Raw genomic sequence first — 24,447 nt, 5'->3', positions numbered from 1 at the left:
CCTGTATGTATAAGTACTTATAATGCTTCTCCACATAGTCACCACTCAAATTCAAACATTTGTTGTACCATCACACTAGGTTCTTCATCACTGAAAGGTGCTGTCTTGTGCTTCAGCCAGTTGTCAACAGCGTTCTCGATCTTGTTGTTAGTCATGAAGTATTGTGTAGTCGTCCACTTGGCCTTCATCTTTGGGAGAAGATGAAAGTTGCTTGGTGCCAATTCTGGACTATAGGAAGGATGTTTAAAAGTCTTCCAGCCAGAGTTTTTCCTTCCTTCATTTGTTTGGCAGTGAGTGGTTGCACATTATTGTGAAGGGGAATGATTACTTCTGTAATCATCTAATGCCTTTTGTTTAATATTGACCTTCAGTGTTTTGGATGAGCCTCACAATAAAACCATGATGCCACAGTATTCTCATGTATTACCCTTATGATATCTGCCATCAAAATTCCTTTGCAATACCAGAAAACAGTAACTAGCATTATGTGATTTAACAGTATCTGCTTGAATTTTTTGGGCTTATTGGCAGAATGAGTGTGCATCAACTGCGTGGACTGTTCCTTGGTTTCACAGTTCACGTACTGCACTCATGTGTCACACCAGTCACAAGTCCATTCAGGAATTCCTTCCCCTCTTCACAGTAGCACACTGAAGGTTCATCCAGACTGAATTCAGCAATATGGATAAGGTTCCTTGAAATGTAAGTAACTCATAGACTTCTTGAGAACAGAATACAGTATATTGCTCTCGGCAGAGAATGTTTATCATAGATAAGGGTATCATCAGGAGTAGTAGCACTGGGAAGTGTGATAGGACTGCTGTTATTTTCTATATACATAAATGATCTGGTGGACAGAATTAGCAGCAGTCTGCGGCTGTTTGCTGATGACACTGTGATGTATGGGAAGTTGGTGGTGTTGGGTGACTATTGGAGGATACAAAAGGACTTTGACAAAATTTCTGGTTGAAGTGATGGATGGCAGCTAGGTCTAAATGTAAAAAATATAAAAGCTTCACTAGTGTGCTGCTATAAATATCTAAGCAATACACTGCAAAGCAATATGAAATGGAATGAGCATGTAAGCACTGTTGTAGGGAAAGCAAGTGGTTCATTGGGAGAATTTTAAGAAAGAGTGGTTCATCTGTGAAGGAGGCTGCATAAAGGACACCAGTGCGACCCAATGTTAAGTACTGTTTGAGTGTTTGGGACCTATACCAGTTCAAATTAAAGAAGACATTGAAGCAATTGAGATGCACGCAACTAGATTTCTTACCACACAAGTGTTATGGGATACTTCGGGAACTCAAATGGGGAATATCAGAGGGAAGGCGATGCTCTTTTCATGGAGCACTGATGAGAAAATTTAAAGAACTGGCACTTGAGGTTGACTGAAGAAAGAATCTACTGCTGGCAATGTACATTTCGCGTAAGGACCCTGATGGCAAGATCAGCGATATTATAGCTTGTACGGAGGCATAGAGACAATCATTTTTCAGTTGCTCTGTTTGCGGAGTGGAACAGGAAACGAATGACTAGTATTCATACAGGGTACCACTCTATACAGTGGCTTGCAGAGTATTTATGAGGATGTAGATTTTTCAATTTTGTGAACATCAGTTAGACATTTTCATACCCATTGTGCATAAAACTTATGGTAACCTAACCTCCACGTGGCAATGTTAGAGAGAGTTGCCCTGGACATGTGAGGCATATCTTCAGAAAGTTCAGAAATTGGAAAACAATGTCTCAAATACACAATTCTGTCTACATGTTGCATAAATTTACCAGTCACATCTAAATGTCAGCCTTTAATACTTTTGTCATGCACACCCATGAGACCAACCTTGAATTTTCTGCACCACTCTGTCACAACATCACCACCTCTAACCCCATCCCCTCCACACATGATATAATCGATGATGAATCTTGGTGACTCCTACTGCTTGCAGGAAGCATATGAAAATGTACATAGCAACTAGTGGGAGATGCAACAACACTGTCCATTTCAGTTACTTGCTGTTTACATACTGACGAAATGGGACAGAGAGCTCATTGACACAATGTCAAGTTTAAAGTCTCCTTTTCGAACCACAGAAGAGCCATGAGGGTACAAGCATTTCTTTATTTTTTGCAGCCAATTGGAAGTTCATTAATGAATAGTCCTTGAATGTTGCCATAGAAGGATGGAAAAGGAAATCAACAACTGTGCTTTTGAGCTGCCTTTCATTCACATGTTATATTACATCTGCTGCTGCCTGTTAAACAGAAGCCATACCACCTTTATACAACCAGAATGATGTATAGGTGGGATCATTACTACATGTAGTAATCAAAGAGCAACATCTAGGGAGAAAAATAAAACATTGCACTCCTATTCATCCACATAGAAGGATTCCTCTAGCCCAAGGATACTCAAACTTATCCTCTGACGAAACACTTTGAGAAACCTGGTGCATTGATGGAACATGTTTTTTATTTTGAAGGTTAGTAAAATTTGTTTTATTCAATGATTACATCGATTTTAAATCATACATAATAACACAAAACTCATAACAAAACTTTAAAAAATAATTTGTATGATTAAAATGTCAAAAAATGCCATTTTATTACTAGTTTTTTGTGAGGCATCTATCCACTTCCCATAGAACACCACTGTTCCACAGAACACAGCTTGAGAAACCCTCCTCTACCCCATTCCTACAAGACTATCATAAAAGGAATATTAACCAGCATTGTGTGGTGACTACACTTACAGTAATCAGTGTCAAGTATTGTACAATCACTATCTCTGAAAATGACTGCTGAAAGTACTAAACAAGTTATGGACATTTAAATCTATATCTACATCTACATCTTGCTCTACAAACCACCATGAGGTGAATGGCAGAGTGTATGTCCCATTATACCTGTTATTAGGGTTTCTTCCAGTTCCATTCACATAAGGGGCACAGGAAGAAGGATTGATTGAATGCCTCTGTGCTTGCAGTAATTATTCTAATATTATCCTCATGATCCCCGTGTGAAAGATACATAGGGTGTTGTAGTATGTTCCTAGGGTAACCATTTAAAGCTGGTTCTTGAAACTTTGCTAATAGACTTTCTCGGGATAGTTTATGCCTATCTTCAACAGTCTTCTAGTTCAGTTCCTTCAGTATCTCTGTGACACTCTCCCATGGATTAAACAAACTTGTAACCATTGATGCTGCCCTCCTCTGTATACGTTCAATATCTACTCTTAGTCCTATTAGGTATGGGTCCCAAACACTTGAGCAATGTTCTAGAACTGGTCGCATGTATGACTTGTAAGCAATCTCCTTTGTAGAGTGATTGCACTTCCTCTGTATTCTACCAATAAACCGAAGTCTAATTAAATATTTTTATCTGCTTCCATTCTTCTAGGCAGTGAACAATGTGACAACAGTGTGACATCCTAGCTACTTGTTTCTCTCTCCATGCTTGCAGGAGAGGATGGACAAAGTGGGAGAGGTCAGTGGAAACAACTGCATGCACGGAATACTTATAAGGTTATTTTTTATGGACAATATTTTAGAGGGTCTTACCCGAAGAGACTCCAATTCATCAGTACTAAAATTACCATTCAATGCCATCTGCCACAATCCTTGTACTTTTGGTTCCACAAATTCTTTGCTATTAGGGCCTTTTGCAGCTATTCGGTGCAAGCGATCGTATCCATCTCTGATGTCACGATGGCGTTCACTACAATTAATTTTAAAATTCAATCAATTATTATATAATGGAATGTTAGAAAACCACAGTGTTGTTTTAAATTATAAAAGTCTAAACACAGGAGACAATTTTATGCATCAGCAGAATAATATAAATATGACATATTACACATAACACTGCTGCAGGCTCCATTCCTAATTTTACACAATACTGCAGGAAAATTTTTATAGACTGTGAAAATACAACTTTCCCAAGTTACTCTGAATAATATCCACTTAAGATAAATTAAATAGAGAATATTAGTTGCCACGCTGGTCAGATACAAGACTATAAGCACACTTGATTCTGCTTCTCAATGATAATTTTAAAAAAAACTGATAAAGTGCATGGAAATGCATATTTAATGCACCCTGCTTTACGCTTTTTGACACAGCACTCTTGCATAATACTCAATCAAAGAGTATGTTTTAGACAGGAAGAGAAAGGAGGCTGGTGCAGCTCACAAAAGCAGTCCAAGGAGTAGTCATCATTATTTTACTTACTATTCAGCATCAACAAAATAACCATTATTGTGCACCTAATCATTATGAACATATTATTATAATTTCTTTCCTTTCTCAGACGTTATGTCTGGTTAAAAATGGAAAGTGACGCAGGCCTTGATCAAGCGTGACTTCCTTTCAACTGTACAGTATATGTTACATTGCATTTAGGAACTTTCGTGTGATTGAAAGTGTATCAATAATTACAGATTTCTGTAATTGTTTATATGTGTTTGGATGTAGCTGTATTGCGTTGATGTATGGGTGGATATTGTGTGGTATGACTCCTGTAGTTGATAGTATAATTGGTATAATGTCAACTTTATCCTGATGCCACATGTCCTTGACTTCCTCAGCCAGTTGGATGCATTTTTCAATTTTTTCTCCTGTTTTCTTCTGTACATTTGTAGTATTGGATATGGATATTTCAATTAGTTGTGTCAATTTCTTCTTTTTATTGGTGAGTATGATATCAGGTTTGTTAAGTGGTATTGCTTTATCTGTTATAATGGTTCTGTTCCAGTATAATTTGTATTCATCATTCTCCAGTACATTTTGTGGTGCATACTTGTATGTGGTAACATGTTTTATTAGTTTATGTTGTAAGGTAAGTTGTTGATGTATTATTTTTGCTACATTGTCATGTCTTCTGGTGTATTCTGTATTTGCTAGTATTGTACATCCGCTTGTGATGTGGTCTACTGTTTCTATTTGTTGTTTGCAAAGTCTGCATTTATCTGTTGTGGTATTGGGATCTTTAATAATATGCTTGCTGTAATATCTGGTGTTTATTGTTTGATCCTGTATTGCAATCATGAATCTTTCCGTCTCACTGTATATACTGCCTTTTCTTAGCCATGAGTTGGATGCGTCTTGATCGATGTATGGCTGTGTTAGATGATATGGGTGCTTGCCATGTAGTGTTTTCTTTTTCCAATTTACTTTCTTCGTATCTGTTGATGTTATGTGATCTAAAGGGTGTAGAAGTGGTTATGAAATTGCAATGTTGTAGCCGATGTATTCATATGAGTGTTTGCTTTGTGTATTTTGCTAGTTTCTGCTCGTTCTATAAAGAATTTTCTTCAATTGTCCACCTGTCCATAATGTAGGTTTTTTTATGTCTATAAATCCCCTTCCTTTCTGCTTAATGTGAATCTTTCTGTAGCTGAATGCATGTGATGTATTCTATATTTGTGGCATTGTGATCGTGTAAGTGTATTGAGTGCTTCTAGGTCTGTGTTACTCCATTTCACTACTCCAAATGAGTAGGTCAATATTGGTATAGCATAAGTATTTATAGCTTTTGTCTTGTTTCTTGCTGTCAATTCTGTTTTCGGAATTTTTGTTAGTCTTTGTCTATATTTTTCTTTTAGTTCTTCTTTAATATTTGTATTATTATTATTATTATTATTATTATTATTTCTAATAATTTCTTTGATTTTGGTGAAATTCTGAAGTGGTACTAATTTGCTCTTATTTCATAAAATATTATATATTTTGACTTTAAATTATTACATGGTGTCAAGCAGGCAGGCTGTGATAGTTTACTAAAAACCTTTATGTAGGTTATTTTGTGACTGTTACTTGGCTACTACTGTCAGTATCTTTGAAGTAATTAATATTTACTTTGTGTATTGTGTTGTGGTAGTGAATGAATCACAAATGTAAAATTATGTGTTACTGGACATAAGGGCCCTTCTGTAAACACTACACTACCAACCTCTCCAATGTTGTTACTGCGTGCAAAGTTCCTCATCACTGCATTCACAACATTGTAAGCACTATGATGTGAGAATTTTTGCATGTGCCATCCTCACACTTTGTAATCCAGCACAATCAGAAGTAAAGATCTACTCTATCAAAGTAGATGTACTTGTAAGATGACCCATAATTATGTGAAATTCCAGATAAGCTTTCTACATCAGCATATTGACCTCTGCGCTCCAGATAAGAATGAAAGGACAATAACAGAGTTGTGAATCACAACTGCCAGCCTGCCTCAAGCGGGCTGACTGGTGCAGTATGTTAACTGACCACTGGTATGACATCGCCAAGCTCAAGTTGCCAGAGGCAATCTTGTTTGAGCCACTGGCCTAGCCAGCTATCAATGACCCACATAACAGCAGGCAGAGTTAACTTGCTGCACATTGTCTATAAGACACAGTAATCCCTTGTGTGTATGCTCTGCTGTTGCATTATAGGGCTCTTTAAATGTAAAGAATAAGGTTTAGCACCATTTTTCAGTGGTATGGAGTAAAACAGCAGCATTGCCATGGCTGTTGCAAAAGGGCTGTGGAAGCCTGCAAGTGCAGAGCTGACCACAGCACCGTTACATCATATGCATCAATACCACCATCCTGTTCCCTTGTTACAGGCTGGGGCCAGCACCTGCAATACCAATGACACAGCAGAAAGGCACGACAAACACGGCAATAGCAGGCCAGTTGCTTCACCTTCTGGCCATGTCTTGCTTTAGACTAAATGGATGGAAGCAGTGCCTCAGCACACCATATACACACTGAACCTGTATAAATACCTATCATTTTTAGCTAAAGGGTTCACAGTCTGGCAACAGCATCTATGAGAGGACGACTGAGGACTACACCATGTGGTGGGATGACGTGGTTCTGTAAGCAGCCACTGTGAGACTTGGGCTCCACCAGGGATGAGCCTATTGCTAGGTCTAAGTCCGTAGGAGTGGACCTGGCACCTTCCAGCTGGTGGGCCATCTTTCAGCTCATTTCAGCTGCAACCAACCTCCTGCACCGGAGGGCAGTCTTTCATGAGAGGGTGGTGCAGCCACTCCATACTGACACTGTACACATCTGTTCACAAGGGCGGGCACGACCACTGGGACTGCCATCTGCTACGTGAATCACAGTGGGTTTCCAAATCTGTCGGCATCCCCTGTCCTCAATTGAAAAGTCACACTGCCACCATCAGCAGGTTGCTGGTCCCCTTCTGCATCATGACTACTACACTTGCTGCATTCAGAACACACCAAGAGGGCGTTCCCACTATGGATTGACACTATAAATACTGCAGCTTGTGTTCTAATAAAATGTGTGCTGTTACTGATTTTTTCTTGAGCCACCATTGGTCAAAATCCTGATGATAATCCAATGCCTCAATTCAACTCTGCCACTCAACCTTGCCACAGCAGAGGTCACCTACCATGGGCCACTACAAAAATATAAAATTTACTTATCTTAAGAAGTAAGTACAGTTTTCTTTAGGTTTATTATAAAGGAATTCCATTGTCATTCAGCTTTTTCTTTCATAAGAAAGAGGTTTTTAATCTAGGAAAACAATTCTCACATAACTTTCAGCGATAAAGCATTATTAGTAACATTGGAATGTAGAGCCTATTTCCTTCATTTGAAGATTACTACAATGGGGAGATGCACAGCTCAATACCACAATAACTGAGTGCTAGTCATTCAGCATTTCAAGTCTTTACTACTTCCTTCGAACAAGTAGAAGTTTAATAGTATTTAATTTTTCATTTAACCTCTAGAATGAGAATGAGAATGTGTGGTTGATCAAGCAACAGGGAAATATTTATGCACCTTTAGTTGTACTGTACATAGTACCTGAAAGTATATGACACTCATTGCTATTACAATTTTCAAATCTCATCTGCTACTAATATGTAATTGTTGATTACAATCATATATTTTGCTGTCTCCCTTGAATGGAAGACGTGTGTCAACTTCAATAATAAATTTCTAATTAGTCTCATGTCCTCCAACCTTTATATCTCTTGCCAAAAAATGCATCTTTGTTTCTAGCAGATAACATGTCTTTGACTATATTGGTCTGCATGTTGATGTTACTGCTTGGTAAGTACTATTTTTTATTAAAATTTAATTGCACTCTTCATACAGCGGAGATGCTGACTCGGAGAGGGGAGGCACAACAAAAACAATTTCACAATTAAAGTTTTCAGTCATTGGCCTTCACCAACAATAAACACATATGCGTGCACGCACATACGCACACGCACACACACACAAATGCAAGTCACACACATGACTGTAGTCTCAGACAACTGAAACAACACTACGAGCAGCAGCACAAGTGCATGATGGGAGTGGCAACTGCGTGGAGGTAAGGACGAGACTGGGACAGGGAGGGGGAGGGATAGTATGGTGGGGATGGTGGTCAGTGAAGTGCTGTAGGTTAGACAGAGTGCAAGGGAGAGGTGAGGAGGGCGGTAAGAAGCAGAAAAGGAGAGAATTAAAAGGACTGATGTAATGTTCCCCAAGTGTTAGTGGATTTCGTGACTGTGTGTTTTTGTGCAGTAGCGATGATACGATTTTATTGCTGCATAATAGACACTGTGATTACAATAAAACCTCTCTGTGATTTTATTATCTATGTTAAATGACCCAGGCAGACAACCTTTTTGCTCTCTCTCTTCTTGATCAACCATTGTCCGGTACAGTTGCAGTTAAGTGCTCATTTTATTTAATTTCATTGTGTTTGTAATTAAGAATAATCATACCTTTTTTCCTCAGCTTTTTTTTCATGAATTTGAAAAGTAAATGTGGCTTACTTTGTGTGGGGGTGTCTGTTTGTGAAGGATTGTGTATTAACGGCACCAATCAGTGTAATACGTTTAGTTTGCTTTCAAAATAGAACCTGCATCTAAAATTTCACTTTTAGCAACACAAAGTCTGATAGCTTTTAGGCATAAATCACGCCCTAAAATTATACTCGCCAACAGACAATCTCAGTAGAGAAGCCTAGCTAAAAAATATGGTGGTAATTAAATTCCAAAATTTCAATATTTCATTAAAAAAAGCTAAAATAAAAGAAAAAATGGCCACCATAAAAATGGCTCCCTTAGTACAGGACTTATGTCTATAAGTATGTATACATACTATTGTAAATTTGGTATCTATTACATGAAAAACTGCTGCAACGAGACAATTTCAATGAGCTGGGTAATATGAGATACGGAGCACGATCCTTAAAAGAAAAAAACCATGAGTCAAGATGTTGCTGAAGTGCAGTATGAAAGGAGGTAAGGACATTACTGTTTTCCTTTACTCTGGTGTGCAAAAGTCAGTTACGGAGTGTTAAATTCTAAACGACATTGCCCACAATAGCTTGCAAATTTTTTCTGTGAATTTTTGCAAAACATAATGTCGGCAAGATGGCCGCTTTCTAGAACAACGGGTCAATTTTATTAAATTCAGTGAGGTGTATTTTTTTTAATTCATGGGCTAAGTTGGTAGAAACATTAAAATGGCTACATCACCCATAGTAGAATCAGAAGTAGAGAGTGACGAGCAAAATACGGTGACTCACGAAACTCAAAATAATGAATTATCAGCAGGTGAAAATGCACCTATGGCCGAACATACTGAAGAACCCATGCAGAGTGAATCAGTACCTACTAATTTTGCGCAACTGTTCACAATTTTCAGAGAACTGATGTAAGGTTTACATCGTGCTGTTCATGAACAAAATGCACACTTTATAGAAGTTCAGAAAAACAGTAGCAGACAGTTTAGATGCAAAACTGCAAACTGCAGCCACTGAAATCAAAACTAATATGAGTGGTAATTTAGACACAAAACTACAAAATGTAACTGTCAGATTAGACGCAAAACTTCAAAATCAGACTGGCCGTTTAAGAAGAAAGCTTCAAACTGTGGCCACTGAAATTCAAAATAATATAACAACATTAGTAAACAAAAATTTGAATGCCACAGCCTATCAGATACAAGAAAATGTCGCCACGCTTATCTGTGACAACCTTGATAGAAAATTCAGTAAAATTGAAACTAACTTCAAAAATATTAGTCATGAATTTGATGAAATGCAAAAAATATACAAGCATTTGCCCGAAGCTGTCAATGATGTAACCAAGCAGGTCACACAAGTTAATGCAGCACAAAGTACATTAGAAAATTCTGTGCAGCAAACGACTACACAGATGCAGGCACTCACTATCGAACAGGAGAAATCAGTACAAGCGAAGTTTGTGGAGAAAGGAAATCAGTTTACTCTTGACTTTGTACACTGGTTGAACATGAAAAGATGACCAATTTCAAGATTGTTTATGGAACGAACTGCCTGTAACCATAAAGATAGTGACAAACAAAACTTTGTCTGCAGCAAATATGTTAGTGAAAACACCGAACAGGTTTCTGAATGGAAACAGATACTTACACAAGAAGTAGACATATTAAAAAGCGAGGTGGCAGCAATAAAAAAATGCAGCAGGTGCAGCTGATTTAAGTGTCAATAAGTTGCCAGAGGCACAGACCATGACATCTCAAGCAACAACACAAAATAGCTGTTCGGCAACAATGTTCAGTCTGCAATCTGTTCACGTAGCTTGTGAACAGGGGGTGGCCAGTTCTCTTTCTAACATACTTGTTGAAGAGAGCTTACTAAAATACAGACAATTCCAAAGTTTTACACCTGATCACAAAACAGCACATCCTGTCATTTTTATCAAAAGCTTTCATGGTATACTACCAAAGTCATTGAATGATAAACAGAAAATACAGTTTGTCACAACCCATATTCAAGGTGATGGAGCCTTATGGGCGAGTGAAGTAATAGATTATTGCCATACCTATGAGGAATTCGAGAAAACTTTTCTAAATAAGTATTGGTCAGCAAAAACACAAGAAAATTTAAGGTGTGAGGTATATAATCCCGAGATGTACAATAGTAAAGCAGGTATACTGCGTAAATATTTTGAGAAGTATATAAATAAGACGACATATTGGGATAAACCAATGCCCAAACAAAAAGCCATATGGCTTTTAAATTCAAAATTACCAGTATCAATTAAAGAAAAACTACTTCATGTACCAGATTCAGATGTAAAACTTTTAATGTCAACGCTTGATTCTGTTGACCTGTTACATGAAGATGTGAAATTGAATTGGGGCAGTAATGCTCAAGTTTTGAGTAACCACAGTAATAACTATTACCAATATCACAATAAAAACAGTAATGGTAACAAAAGCAGGATAGTCTGCCTCAATCTTACAATGGTAATAAACCCATATGATGATTCCTAAAAATTACTACCTTAATGTTTTTTCTAATGATGTAATTTGTTCATCCTGATTAATCATACTAAATGATCGCTTTTGTCAATGTGTAATGTTTTTAAATTCTATGAGAAAGGAACTGGATGCCTATGCCTTTCCTGTCGTTTCACCAGGATCGCACACAAATGGGAGGGCAAATTACATTCCTAGCAAAGCTAAAACAGGCTCCAACTCAAACAAATAAAATGAAAATAATATAAAATGGACAATCTAAAGACTAAAAGTTAATGAAGTGTTGTAAATTTTTAATTTTTTTTAAAGACTTAAAAAAATTTTAAAAATTTAGGGGGCTGTGTAATGTTCCCCAAGTGTTAGTGGCTTTCGTGACTCTGTGCTTTCGTGCAATAGTGATGAGACGATTTTATCACTGCATAATAGACACTGTAATTTCATCATCTATGTTAAATGAACTGGACTGGCAACCTTTTTGTTCTCTCTCTTTTTGATCAGCCATTGTCCGGTAAGGTCGCAGTTAAGTAGAGGTTCTGTTATTTGTGCTCATTTTGCATAATAATAATAATAATAATTATTATTATTATTTAATTTCATTGTGTTTGTAATTAAGAATAATCATACCTTTTTTCCTCAGGTTTTTTTTCATGAATTTGAGAAGTAAATGTGGCTCACTTTGTGTGGGAGTGCGTGTTGGTGAATGATCGTGTATTAACGACACCAATCAGTGTAATACATTTGGTTTTTCAAAATAGAATCTGCATCTAAAATTTTACTTTTAGCAAAACGAAGCCTGATAGCTTTAAGCTTTAAGGTGTAAATCACGTCCCAAAATTGTACTCGCCAACAGACAATCCCGGTAGGGAAGCCTAGCTAAAAATATGGTGGTAATGAAATTCAAAAATTTCAATATTATTTTTCAAAATGATAAAAAAATAAAAGAAAAAACAGCCACCATACTGGGTATGTGCAACCACTGTGCTGCATTCTATGTAGGCATGACAACCAACAAGCTGTCTATCTGCATGAATGGTCACTGACAAGCTGTGGCCAAGAAACAAGTGGATCACTCTGTTGCTGAACATGCTGCCAAACATGAAATCCTTCATTTCAATGGCCTTAAAATTCCTCTGAATAGTGAGGTTAATCGACATGGAAAATAAGCTCATAAAGTGCAAAATTAGCCGTGGCCCTTTTGAAGGCTATGGCCTAGCATTCACCTGAAGTGACCTGGGTAAGTCACTGAAAGGATGGACAGATGGACACTTGAAATTCACTCATCACAAATATGAGTAAAGTGTCTTTATCACTGCACCAGGTCACACAATTCTTACTATCCAATTCCTGATCACATTTGATGCTAAAAATGTAGTGGGTATCCTTTCTTGGATGCTAAAAGTATTGGGTTGATCCATAAGTTCGTAGTGTCTTTCCACAAGTTTAATAAACCCAGCGTATACACATCACAGAGACTTTAGTCACCATCAATAATATATACTATGTGATCAAAAGAATCCAGGCACCCCCAAAAACATACATTTTTCTTATTATGTGCACGGTACTGCCACATACTCTATTTCAGTGACCTCAGTAGTCATTAGACATCGTGAGAGAGCAGAATGGCATACTCCGTGGAAATCACGGGCTTTGAACGTGATCAGGTGATTGGGTGTCACTTGTGTCATACGTCTGTAAGCATTACCAATGGGGGGGTGCCACAAACTTGTAAGTCATTTTCAGCCAGGTGTCCAGATACTTTTGATCACATTGTGTATTCCCCTTCACTATTTACAACAGTCAGCGAATGCTAGGGTACCTTTTTGATTCTGTGACTGTAGAAATCATGTGGTTTGAGGTGAAGCACTTGTGGGCCAACAGTCTCATCCAGAAAGGAAGTATCTTTGAGGCTTTTCAACAGAGTGGAAAAAGGGAAAATCTGAGGACACAAGATCAGGTGACTAAAGTGGGTGCAGAATGATTTCCCAACCCAACTCCTGTACAGTGTTTTTTGCCAGTCTAACAGAATTTGGGCAGGCATTATCATGGAGTAGCATCACTTATCATCTTCCTCGTCATTGCTGTTGACGATAAATGTCAGGAGTGATGGGGAAGCAATTTGTAGTACACCCACAGTTGCTGTTCCACCAGATGCATAACATTATCTTGGATGCATGCTTCATCATATTTGCCATTCCTCAGGTACACTGACGTGGATCATTGTGGATTAACACGTTTAAATGACCTTCATCAAACCCCAAAGTTCTTCCTTAACATGGAGATCCACTAATGTTAAAACAATCATCCTTTTTTTTAAAAAAATGTTTTTGCTGCACACTGTCCAATGATGTTATTCCCATACATGCTGCAAATGTTTCTGGCTGCCTCTGCTGCTGTCACACCTCTGCTAAACTCAAACAGGTGAGTATGTCGAAAATGTTCTGATTTCTCCTCTTGGCACACCATTTTCCACCAGCATCTACAGCTCCACTCAGTATCTCCAAATGACAGAACAACAATATGTAAACTCAAATAGCAACAGTGAACTACAAATAAAAAATGACAATCACTGAATGAACCAACAGCAACTGGAATAGTGAGATGCAAAACAAAAACGCTATAGACTTATGCACCAACCTAATACATTATTCCTTGCATGTAGCTGGTTTAAGTAATGTGAAAGATTATGTGCATTAAAAAACAGTATAAATAGAATAATAGGGGATCTGGGATGGAATAACAACAATATGGAAGGGATAGATTGCCAAGCTTGGGCCTTAGCACCTACACAGTGGCTCTGTGTGTGTGTGTGTGTGTGTGTGTGTGTGTGTGTGTGTGTGTGTGTGTGTGTGTGTGTGTTTTTCTACTTCTGAAGGACTTTGTCCAAATGCTAAATATTTCTAGCACTCTTTTCATGGTGTCTGTCTGTCACTCAACACCTCCTTTATATGGTAACTAACAACCAATCCCTTCCATTTTTCAGATAATGGAAGATGTTACACAGCAAAGAGTGACCCACCAATATTACCTACTGGAACTGGAAAAAAAGGAGTTAAATTCAACTGACAATAGAGAAGTAGCTACTAACGTTGCACAGATTTAGCTATTGACATCACAATAATAAATGTTGGGCAGTGAAATGTTAGCACAAAACAACAGAGATGCAAAGAATAAAAAATATGACTGGATGACAAGAACACAAGTCAAATGGCAGAATGAGAAAAAAGGAAAAGGTATGAAAACCAAAAGTGTCAAATTAGCACAGTACAATTCCTTATTTTCTGCACCATCATTGCCAGCTTTAACTGTTGAGCCTCTTGGCATTTCTTTCAGCTATTCCTCACAAGCTAACGAGTTCAGTCACTTTGAAAACCTTCCTCTTACTGATTATTAGTGATTACGCATGTCAGGTTTTATTATAATACCAATTACAATAGGGACTGATGACCTTAGCAGTTAAGTCCCATAAGATGTCACACACATTTGAACATTTTTGAACAAATTACAAGGCAAGTGCAGCCATGCTAGAGAGATACTTGGTTGGAACTTAACCTCATAGTTTATTTTGATTGCTGCGCGTGACTCCACAGTGGAGTGAAGACATCATTACTGCTTGAATTGACGCATGTAGTGAAAAATCATTCCCACATTCTGAGGTAACTCTCAATCAGTACAACAAATATTTGAAACTGAAATAAAAACTTTGCCACCAAAGAACCTGCTCCAGACCTTACACTGTGTGAAAGTTTCAGGAGGTGAGACAGCCGTCCAAACTGCATGCTAGCCAATACTAATCTGCATTATCAAACAAACTTCTGCTGTGTGATACTGGCTTGAATTTGTATCAAGGAAATAATCAGAAATTCTGCACCATTTGAGCTTGAAATACATTCATCATTATTATCTAATTTACACTTCACATTATCACCTCTTAAAAAAATCTTTTTTACTGTGCAAATTGTATCTTTTTGTTTCTGAGTTTATGATACTTGTTTTTTTTTAAATGATTCACGCCAAGCAAACTCCCTTTGAATCACAAAAATTAAAAACAATAGTAAGGCAGCAGGCAATTACTGCAGAAAATGGCTTTTCTTTGCAGTTAATATGTGTCATAAGCAAGAAAAAATATAAATTATAGATTAGAAGGATGCCCCTGATGGAGTCAATATTTATGAATAGCAACAAGCTACACTGCGACTTAGAAGGCCTAATTATAAACAAAAAATAGGTCACAAAATTAAAAAAAAATTATAATTAATAATGATCACTGTAACCAAACTGTACCGTAACATGTTGGCTTTGTGCCTGTGATCCTTTGCAGGCTCTTCCTGTTCTTCAAGAGCATTGAAACGGTCTAATGTATTATCTACAGAATCTGTTGAACAGAAAGGCATACATATCAACATTTAAACACAAATGAATATACACATCAGTACTATGATGAGATCTTAGACACTTGACATATGAAGAGTGCACATTCATGCAATTATCAAAATAATAGAAATGTTTGAATAAACTTTTCTGTTAGAATCTTGGAACATATTCAGTCTGCAATACAGATACAATTCTTCACATCAGGGACACAGACAACCAGTGAATTGTTTCCACATAAATGTTGAATCCCCCTCCATGAAACATGGACCTTGCCGTTGGTGGGAATGCTGGTATGCCTCAGTGATACAGATAGCTGTACTGTAGGTGCAACGACAATGGAGGAGTTTCTGTTGAGAGGCCAGACAAACGTGTGATTCCTGAAGAGGGGTTGCAGTCTTTTCACTAGTTGGATCACTGACTGATCTGGCCGTGTACCACAACCAAAGCAGTCTTGCTGTGCTGATCCTGCAAATGGCTGAAAGCAAGGGGAAACAACAGCCACAGTTTTCACTGAAGGCATACACCTCTACTGTACGGTTAAATTATGATGGCATTGTTTTGGGCAAGGTATTCCAGAGGTAAAATAGTCCTCATTCAGATCTCTGGACAGGGATCACTCAGGAGGACATCATTTTCAGGAGAAACAAAACTGGAATTCTAGAGATTGGAGAGTAGACTGTCAGATCCCTTCATCAGGCAGGTAGGTTAGAAAATTTAAAAAAGGAAACAATAGATTAAAGTTAGATGATATAGTGGCAATTAGTGAATTCAGTGGCAGGAGGAACAGGACTTCTGGTAAGGTGCATACAGGGGTATAAATACAAAATCAAATATGGGTCATGCAGGAGTAGGTTTAATAATGAATTACAAAATAGGAATGCAGATAAGCTACTATGAACAGCACAGTGAATGCATTATTGTAGCCAAAATAGACACGAAGCCCAGACCCACCACTGTAGTACAAGTTTATACGCCAACTAGTTTCACAGATGAGGAGCAGATTGAGGAACAGTATGATGAGAAAAAGAAATTACTAAAATAGTTTCAGAAGACGAAAATTTAGCAGTCTCGGGGAACTTGAGTTCAATAGTAGGAAAAGGTAGAGAAGGAAAAGTTGGAGGTGAATATGGACTGGGGGAAAGGAATGAAAGAGGAAGCCACCTGGTCAGGCAGTTGTAGCCGGCTGAGGCACAAGCTGCTACAGGGAAGTAATCAATATTGTGACTTCTACGAGTTCCTAACCAGGAGCAAATTTTCTTCGCTTTAATAATTTAGTTTCTTGAATTTCTGCATGTTAATTTAATATCTAATAGCCACAGTTTTCGTGTTTTCGTTTGCGCCAGAAAGTAAACCAATTTTGTGACATATTACAAGTTCTTAATCAGGGGCAAATTATTTATTTTCACCAGAGTGCTTTGGTAGTTAGGTTTCTGAATCTGCATATCAATCTAATTTATTAGACACAGTTCCAGCATTTATGTCAGGGTCTGCAGTAGAGTTGCGCAGCATGTGCCGATAGTCCATTTATCTGCATAGTTTAGTTTTCCATGGTCTTTAGTATGGACTGGGACTGCAATTGTAGTGTGTGGATGTGAGCCGAGTTGGTGACACTTCGCTCTCAGCTTCAGGCTGTGATGGCTTCGGTTACACAGCTTGAGGCTGCAGTGGATGGGCACCACTGTTGTGGGCTAGCTGTGGGGATCCAACAGATGTCCAGCACGTCCGAGTCCTCCAATTGGTCCTCAGAAGTGGCCAGCCCAGTTACTGCTTGCACCGAGGTTGACCCGTCACCTGTGGTCGACTGGGAGGTGGCTCCTGGGCGTAACAGGTGGCGAAAGACTTCCCAGGTGGCCGCATGTATGGCCTCCCCAGTTTGTCTCACAACCAGGTTCCAGGTGCTGTCTATGGCTGACACTGTTGCTGAGCCAGATGCTGTTGCCTGTTCTATTTCAGACGAAACCTCTCAGCCTGCAAGATCCGGACAACCACAGAGCGTGGAATTATTGATAGTTGGGAGCTCCAACGTTAGGCTCATTATGGGGCCCCTTAGGGACATGACTGCCAAAAATGGAAAGAAAACCAACGTGCACTCAGTGTGCATACCAGGTGGAGTCATTCCAGATGTGGAACAGGTCCTCCCAGATGTCATGAACAGCAGAGGGTGCAGCCAACTGCAGGTGGTTGCTCACGTTGGTACCAATGATGTGTGTAACTTTGGATCAGAAGAGATTCTCTCTGGTTTCAAGCAGCTACAGAAGTGGTAAGAGCTGCCGGACTTGCTTGCAAGATGAAAGCAGAGCTGACCATTTGCAGCATAGTCGACAGGACCGATTGCAGGCCTCTGATACAGAGCTGGAGTGGAGGGTCTGAATCAGAGGCTCAGATGGTTCTGCGAGCATGTAGGCTGTAGATTCCTCAACTTGTGCCAAAGGGAGGTTAGGTTTCGGGTTCCACTGAATAGGTCAAATGTCCACTATACGCAGGAGGTGGCTACCCGGGTAGCAGGGGCAATGTGGCGTGGACTGGGCAGTTTTTTAGGTTAGAGTCTCAGGAAAACACAAGAAGGGCTTCAGTCACAAATGGTGCATGCCAAACATAGGAAGAACATAGATACAGGAACCACCGGTATAATGGTCGTAAATTGTCATAGGTGTGTTGGGAAAGTACCAGAGCTCCAAGCACTAATAGAAAGCACTGAAAGCTGTCTAAAACCAGAGATAACCTCAGCCGAAAATTTTGCAATGAACCTAATGGTGTTCCGAAACGATAAGTTACACACGGTTGGTGGTGGTGTGTTTGTTGGTGTTAGAAGTAATTTATCTTGTCGCAAAATTGAGGTAGATAGTTCCTGTGAGTCAGTATGGGCAGAGGTCATTGTTGGCAACTAGAATAAAATAATAATTGGATCCTTTTACTGACCTCCCAATTCAGATGATACAGTTGCTGAAAGTTTCAAAGAAAACTTGGGTTTGATTTCAAACACATACCCGACTCATACGATTATAGTTGGTGGTGACTTTAATTTACCCTAGATATGTTGGCGAAAGCAGATGTTTAATTCCGGAGGTACAGATAAAAAAACATCATCCGAAAATGTGCTAAATGCATTCTCTGAAAATTGTTTCAAGCAGTTAATTCATGAGCCCACGCAAATAGTAAACGGTTGGGAAAACACCATTAACCTCTTAGCAACAAATAATCCTGAGTTAATAATGAGCATCAAAATGGATACAGGGATTAGTGAACATATGGTTGTTGTAGTGAGATTGAATATTTTAATCCCCAAATCCTCCAAAAATAAACGAAAAATATACCTGAATGATATTTTCACTCTGTAGTGGATTGTGCACTGATATGAAACTTTCTGGCACATTAAATCTGTGTGCCGGACCGAGACTCGAACTCGGGACATTTGCCTTGTGCGGGCAAGTGCTCTACCATCTGAGCTACCCAAGCACGCCTCATGCCCCGTCCTTACAGTTTTACTTCTGCCAGTACCTCGTCTCCTACCTTCCAAACTTTACAGAGAGACAATCCCAAGCACGACTCACGCCCCGTCCTTACAGCTTTACTTCTGCCAGTACCTCGTCTCCTACCTTCCAAACTTTACAGAGAGGACAGGACGTGAGTCGTGCTTGGGTAGCTCAGATGGTAGAGCACTTGCCCGAAAAATGTACCTGTTCAAAAAAGCATTGACACCTTCTTGAGAGACGATCTCCACTCCTTCCATATCAACAATATAAGCGTAGACCAGATGTGGCTTGAATTAAAAGAAATAGTATCGATAGCAAATTGGTACACAAAACGGGTCAGAACACTGTTGCAGAAACAACGAAACAAACATGCCAAATTTAAACAGACACAAAATTCCCAAGATTGGCGATCTTTTACATAAGCTCAAAATTTAGTGCAGACTTCGATGCAAGATGCTTATAATAGTTTCCACAACAAAACCTTGTCTCGAAACATGGCAGAAAATCCAAAGAGATTCTGGTCATATGTGAAGTATGTTAGCGGCAAGAAACAATCAATACCTTCACTCTGCGATAGCAATGGACATACTATCGAAGACAGTGCTGCCAAAGCAGAGTTACTAAACACAGCCTTCTGAAATGCATTCACAAAAGAAGACAAAGTAAATATTCCAGAATTCGAATCAAGAACAGCTGCCAGCATGGTTACCGTACAAGTAAATATCCTCGGAGCAGTGAAGCAACTTAAATCACTTAATAAAAGCAAGTCTTCTGGCCCAGACTCTATACCAATTAGGCACCTTTCAGAATATGCTGATGCATTAGCTCCATAAACAATCATATACAACTGTTTGCTCGAGGAAAGATCTGTACCCAAAGACTGGAAAGTTGGACAGGTCACACCAATATTCACAAAAGGTAGTAGGACTAATCTACTCAATTACAGGCCCATATCATTAGTATCAATGTGCAGCAGGATTCTGGAACATATGTTGTGTTTGAACATTATGAACTACCTCATAGAAAACGGTCTATTGACACACAGTCAATGTGGGTTTAGAAAACATCGTTCCTGTAAAACACAATTAGCTCTTTATTCGCATGAAGTGTTGAGTGCTATTGACAAAAAATTTCAGATTGAGTCTGTATTTCTGGAAGGCTTTCGGAACCTTAACATGCAAGTGGCTGGTAGTGACATGGCATGCTTATGGAATATAATCTCAGTTATGTGACAGGTTTTGTGATTTCCGGTCAGATTCGTCATTGTTTGTAGTAACTAACAGAAGGAAAAGAAAGGTGATTTCTGGCGTTCCCCAAGGTCGTGCCATATGCCCTTTGCTGTTCCTTATCTATGTAAATGATTTGGGAGACTGAGCAGCCATCTTAGGATGTTTGCATATCTAGTAATAAAGTCATCAAAAGATCAATTCAAATTGCAAAATGATTTAGAAAAGATATCTGAATAGTGTAAAAATTGCCAGTTGACTCTAAATAATGAAACGTTTGAGGTTATCCACATGATTGCTAAAAGGAATTCGTTAAACTTCAGTTACTCGATAAATCAGTCAAATCTAAAAGCTGTAACTTCAACTACATACCTAGGAATTACAATTATGAACAACTTAAATTGGGAGGAACACATAGAAAATGTTGAGGGGAAGGATAACCCAAAAACTGCATTTTATTCGCAGGACACTTAGAAAATGTAACAGATCTACTAAGCAGACCGCCTACACTACGCTTGTCAATCTTCTTTTAGAATACTGCTGCACAGTGTGGGATCCTTACCAGATAGGACTGACGAAATACATCAAAAAAGTTCAAAGAAAGGCAGCGCATTCTGTATTATCGGAAAATATGGGAGAGAGTGTCACTGAAATGATACAGGATTTCTGCTGGACATCATTCAAAGAAAGGCATTTTTCACTGCTACAGGATCTTCTCACGAAATTCCAATCACCAACTTTCTCCTCCGACTGCAAAAATATTTTGTTGACACCAACCTACATAGGGAGAAATGATCACCACGATGAAATAATGGAAATTGGAGCTCTTTCGGAAAGATACAGGTGTTTGTTCTTTCCGCGCACCATAAGAGATTTAAATAACAGAGAATTGTGAAGGTGGTTCAATGAATCCTCTGCCAGGCACTTAAACGTGATTTGCAGGGTATCGATGTAGATGGTATAATTTTGCACAGAGCATAATTTAATCACAGGTAACATTTGGTTTAATAATCATGAAAGAAGGTTGTGTATGTGGATGAGACCTGGAGACATCAGAAGGTTTCATATTGATTATGCAGTGGCAAGACAGAGATTACTGAACCAGGTTTTAATCTGTAAGATAGTTCCAGGGGCAGTTGAGGATTCTGACCACAATTTATTGGTTATAAATTGCAGATTAAAACTGAAGAAACTGCAAAAAGGCAAGATTTTAAGGAGACGGGACTTGGATAAACTGAAAGAAACAGAGGTTGAAGAGAGGTTCAGAGGAAGCATTAAAGAACGATTTACAAGAACAGAGGAAAGGAATACAGAAGAAGAAGAATGGGTAGCTTTCAAGGATGAAATAGTGAAGGTAGCAGAGGATCAAGTAGGTAAAAAGACGAGAGCTAGTAGAAATTCTTGGTCAACACAAGATACCGGTATAATAAATTTAATCGATGAAAGGAGGAAATATAAAAATGCAATAAATTAAGCAGGCGAAAGGCACTACAAATGTCTCAAAATTCACACTGACAGGAAGTGCAAAATGGGTAAGCAGGAAGAGCCACTGATACCCTTGGGAGATCCAGCCATGACAAAACTCTTCCGTCTGGTGAGCAAAATGTATCAATTCCAAAGAGCGCAAGTGCTGACAGGTGTGAAAATTGTGAGGTAGCAGTTTAATAAGTCATGGGTGCAGAGTACTAACACGAATGCTTTACAGAAGAATGGAAAAACTGGTAGATGCCGACCTCAGGGAAGATCAGTTTGGATTCTGGAGAAATGTAGGAACATCCAAAGTAATACTGAAGCTAAGATTTCTCATAGAAGATAGGTTAAGGAAAGGCAAACCTACGTTCACAGAATTTGTAGACTTAAGAGAAAGCTTTTGACAATGTTGACTGGAATACTCTCTTTCAAATTCTAAAGGTGCCAGAAGTAAAATACAGGGAACAAAAGGCTATTTACTAGTAGTACAGAAACCAGATAGCAGTTATAAGAGTCGAGGAGCACAAAATGGAAGCAATGGTTGAGAAGGGAGTGAGGCAGGGTTGTAGCCTATCCCCTATGTTAATCAACCTGTACATTGAGCAAGCAGTAAAGTAAACAAAACAAAACAAAAATTTGGAGTAAGAATTAAAAACCATGGAGAAGAAATAAAAATTTTGAGGTTTTCCGATGACATTGTTAGTCTGTGAGACACAGCAAAGGACTTGGAAGAGCAGTTGAATGGAACAAATAATGTCTTAAAAAAGAGGATATAAGGTGAACTCAATAAAAGCCAAACAAGGATAAGGGAATGTAGCTGAATTACATCAAGTGATGCTGAGGGAATTAGATTAGGAAATGAGACACTTAAAAGTAGTAAATGAGTTTTGCTATTTGGGAAGCTAAGTAACTGATGATGATTGAAGTAGGGAGGATATAAAATGTAGACTTGCAACGGCAAGGAAGTGTTTCTGAAGAAGAGAAATTTGTTAACATCGAGGATAGATTTAAGTGTCAGGAAGTCATCTCTGAAAGTATTTGTATGGAGTGTAGTCACGTATGGAGGTGAAACATCAATGATAAACAGTTTAGACAAGAAGAGAATAGAAATGGTTCAAATGGCTCTGAGCGGGACTTAACATCTATGGTCATCAGTCCCCTAGAATGTAGAACTACTTAAACCTAACCAACCTAAGGACAGCACACAACACCCAGCCATCACAAAGCAGAGAAAATCCCTGATCCCGCCAGGAATCGAAACCGGGAACCCAGGCTTGGGAAGCGAGAACACTACCGCACGACCACGAGATGCGGGCAAGAGAATAGAAACTTTTGAAATGTGGTGCTACAGAAGAATACTGAAGATTAGATGGGTAAAACTTCCTGGCAGATTAAAACTGTGTGCCAGACCATAACTTGAACTCGGGACCTATGCCCTTCACGGGAAAGTGCTCTACCAAGCACAACTCAAGCGCCGTCCTCACAGCTTTACTTCTGCCAGTACCTCGTCTCCTGTAAAGAGCTTCTGTGAAGTTTGGAAGGTAGGAGACGAGGTACTGAAGAAGTAAAGCTGTGAGGATGGGGCGCGAGTCGTGCTTGGTAGAGCACTTTCCCGCGAAAGGCAAAGATCCCGAGTTCGAGTCTCGGTCCGGCACACAGTTTTAATCTGCCAGGAAGTTTCATATCAGCGCACACTCCGCTGCAGACTGAAAATCTCATTCTGGATTAGATGCATAGATCACGTAACTAATGAGGTGGTACTGAAGAAAATTGGAGTGAAGAGAAATTTGTGGTACAATCTGACAAGAAGAAGGGATCAGTTGGTAGGACACATTCTGAGGCATCAAGGGACCACCAATATAATACTTGTGGACGGTAAAAATCATAGAGGGAGACCAGAGGTGAATACAGTAAGCAGATTTGGACGGATGTAGGTTGCAGTGGTTACTCATAGATGAAGAGGCTTGCACAGTATAGAGTAGCATGAAGAGCTGCATCAACCCAGTCTTTGGACTGAGGATGACGACGACGACGACAACAACAACAACAACAGCAACAAATTGTTGAATCATTTATTGAGACATACAATACAGTCTTCCATTAGTGGTGATCTGAGGAGAAAATCTGCTCAGTGTTGTTTGACCTACAGACAAGGAGAGAGAACTGATAACATTCAAAGTAAGCTTAACCCATACTTTCTTACATTCCTCTCCTACACATTGTTTGTTAGAATTTTACCTCTTTAATGTATAATTATTTATTTTGTCCCTCTCTTCTAAAAATTCCCTCTCCTTTGCCTTTATTTCTTTCCTTTATATTCTGGCAATTGTGAAGTCTCCTCCCTTTTCATTTTATCTTTAATTCTTCTCTGTCCCTTTCATCACTTCTGAACTGCTAGCATAACGCTTTCTAAGGTCCTATCTTTGATATCCTACTGTGATGGTTTTTACTTCAATATTATGTCTCATCCTTACAATAACAGATGCTCTTAGTCTACAAACTGAATGACCTGCTCTCCCTTTCGAGGCTCCTCCTCCAACTGGTTTCTCTTTCATACATGAAAAAGAAATCTATTCTACAAAATGTTATGAGTGCTGCTTTCTATTTCAAGCGTTTATGTAGGCAGTGCTCATGGTTTGCC

The 24,447-nt window shown here is 38.9% G+C and overlaps 1 protein-coding gene across 2 annotated transcripts in view; it reads right to left on the bottom strand.

The window, feature by feature from the left end:
• LOC126267944 (alpha-2-macroglobulin receptor-associated protein) overlaps positions 1-24,447 on the bottom strand; it is a 67,511-nt gene that overhangs the window by 10,494 nt on the left and 32,570 nt on the right. For both annotated transcript variants that reach the window (XM_049973262.1, XM_049973273.1), the window contains exons 5-6: positions 15,548-15,638; positions 3,564-3,720 (exon numbers count right to left, since the gene is read on the bottom strand). In XM_049973262.1, coding sequence (XP_049829219.1) covers positions 3,564-3,720; positions 15,548-15,638 — 248 coding nt within the window. The remainder of the gene's footprint in view (positions 1-3,563; positions 3,721-15,547; positions 15,639-24,447) is intronic.

This window comes from Schistocerca gregaria, chromosome 1 (assembly GCF_023897955.1).
Source record: "Schistocerca gregaria isolate iqSchGreg1 chromosome 1, iqSchGreg1.2, whole genome shotgun sequence".
NCBI classification, from domain to species: Eukaryota; Metazoa; Arthropoda; class Insecta; order Orthoptera; family Acrididae; genus Schistocerca; species Schistocerca gregaria.
The sequence above is the reverse complement of the archived record's forward strand: the minus strand, read 5'-3'. Positions and strand labels throughout refer to the sequence as shown.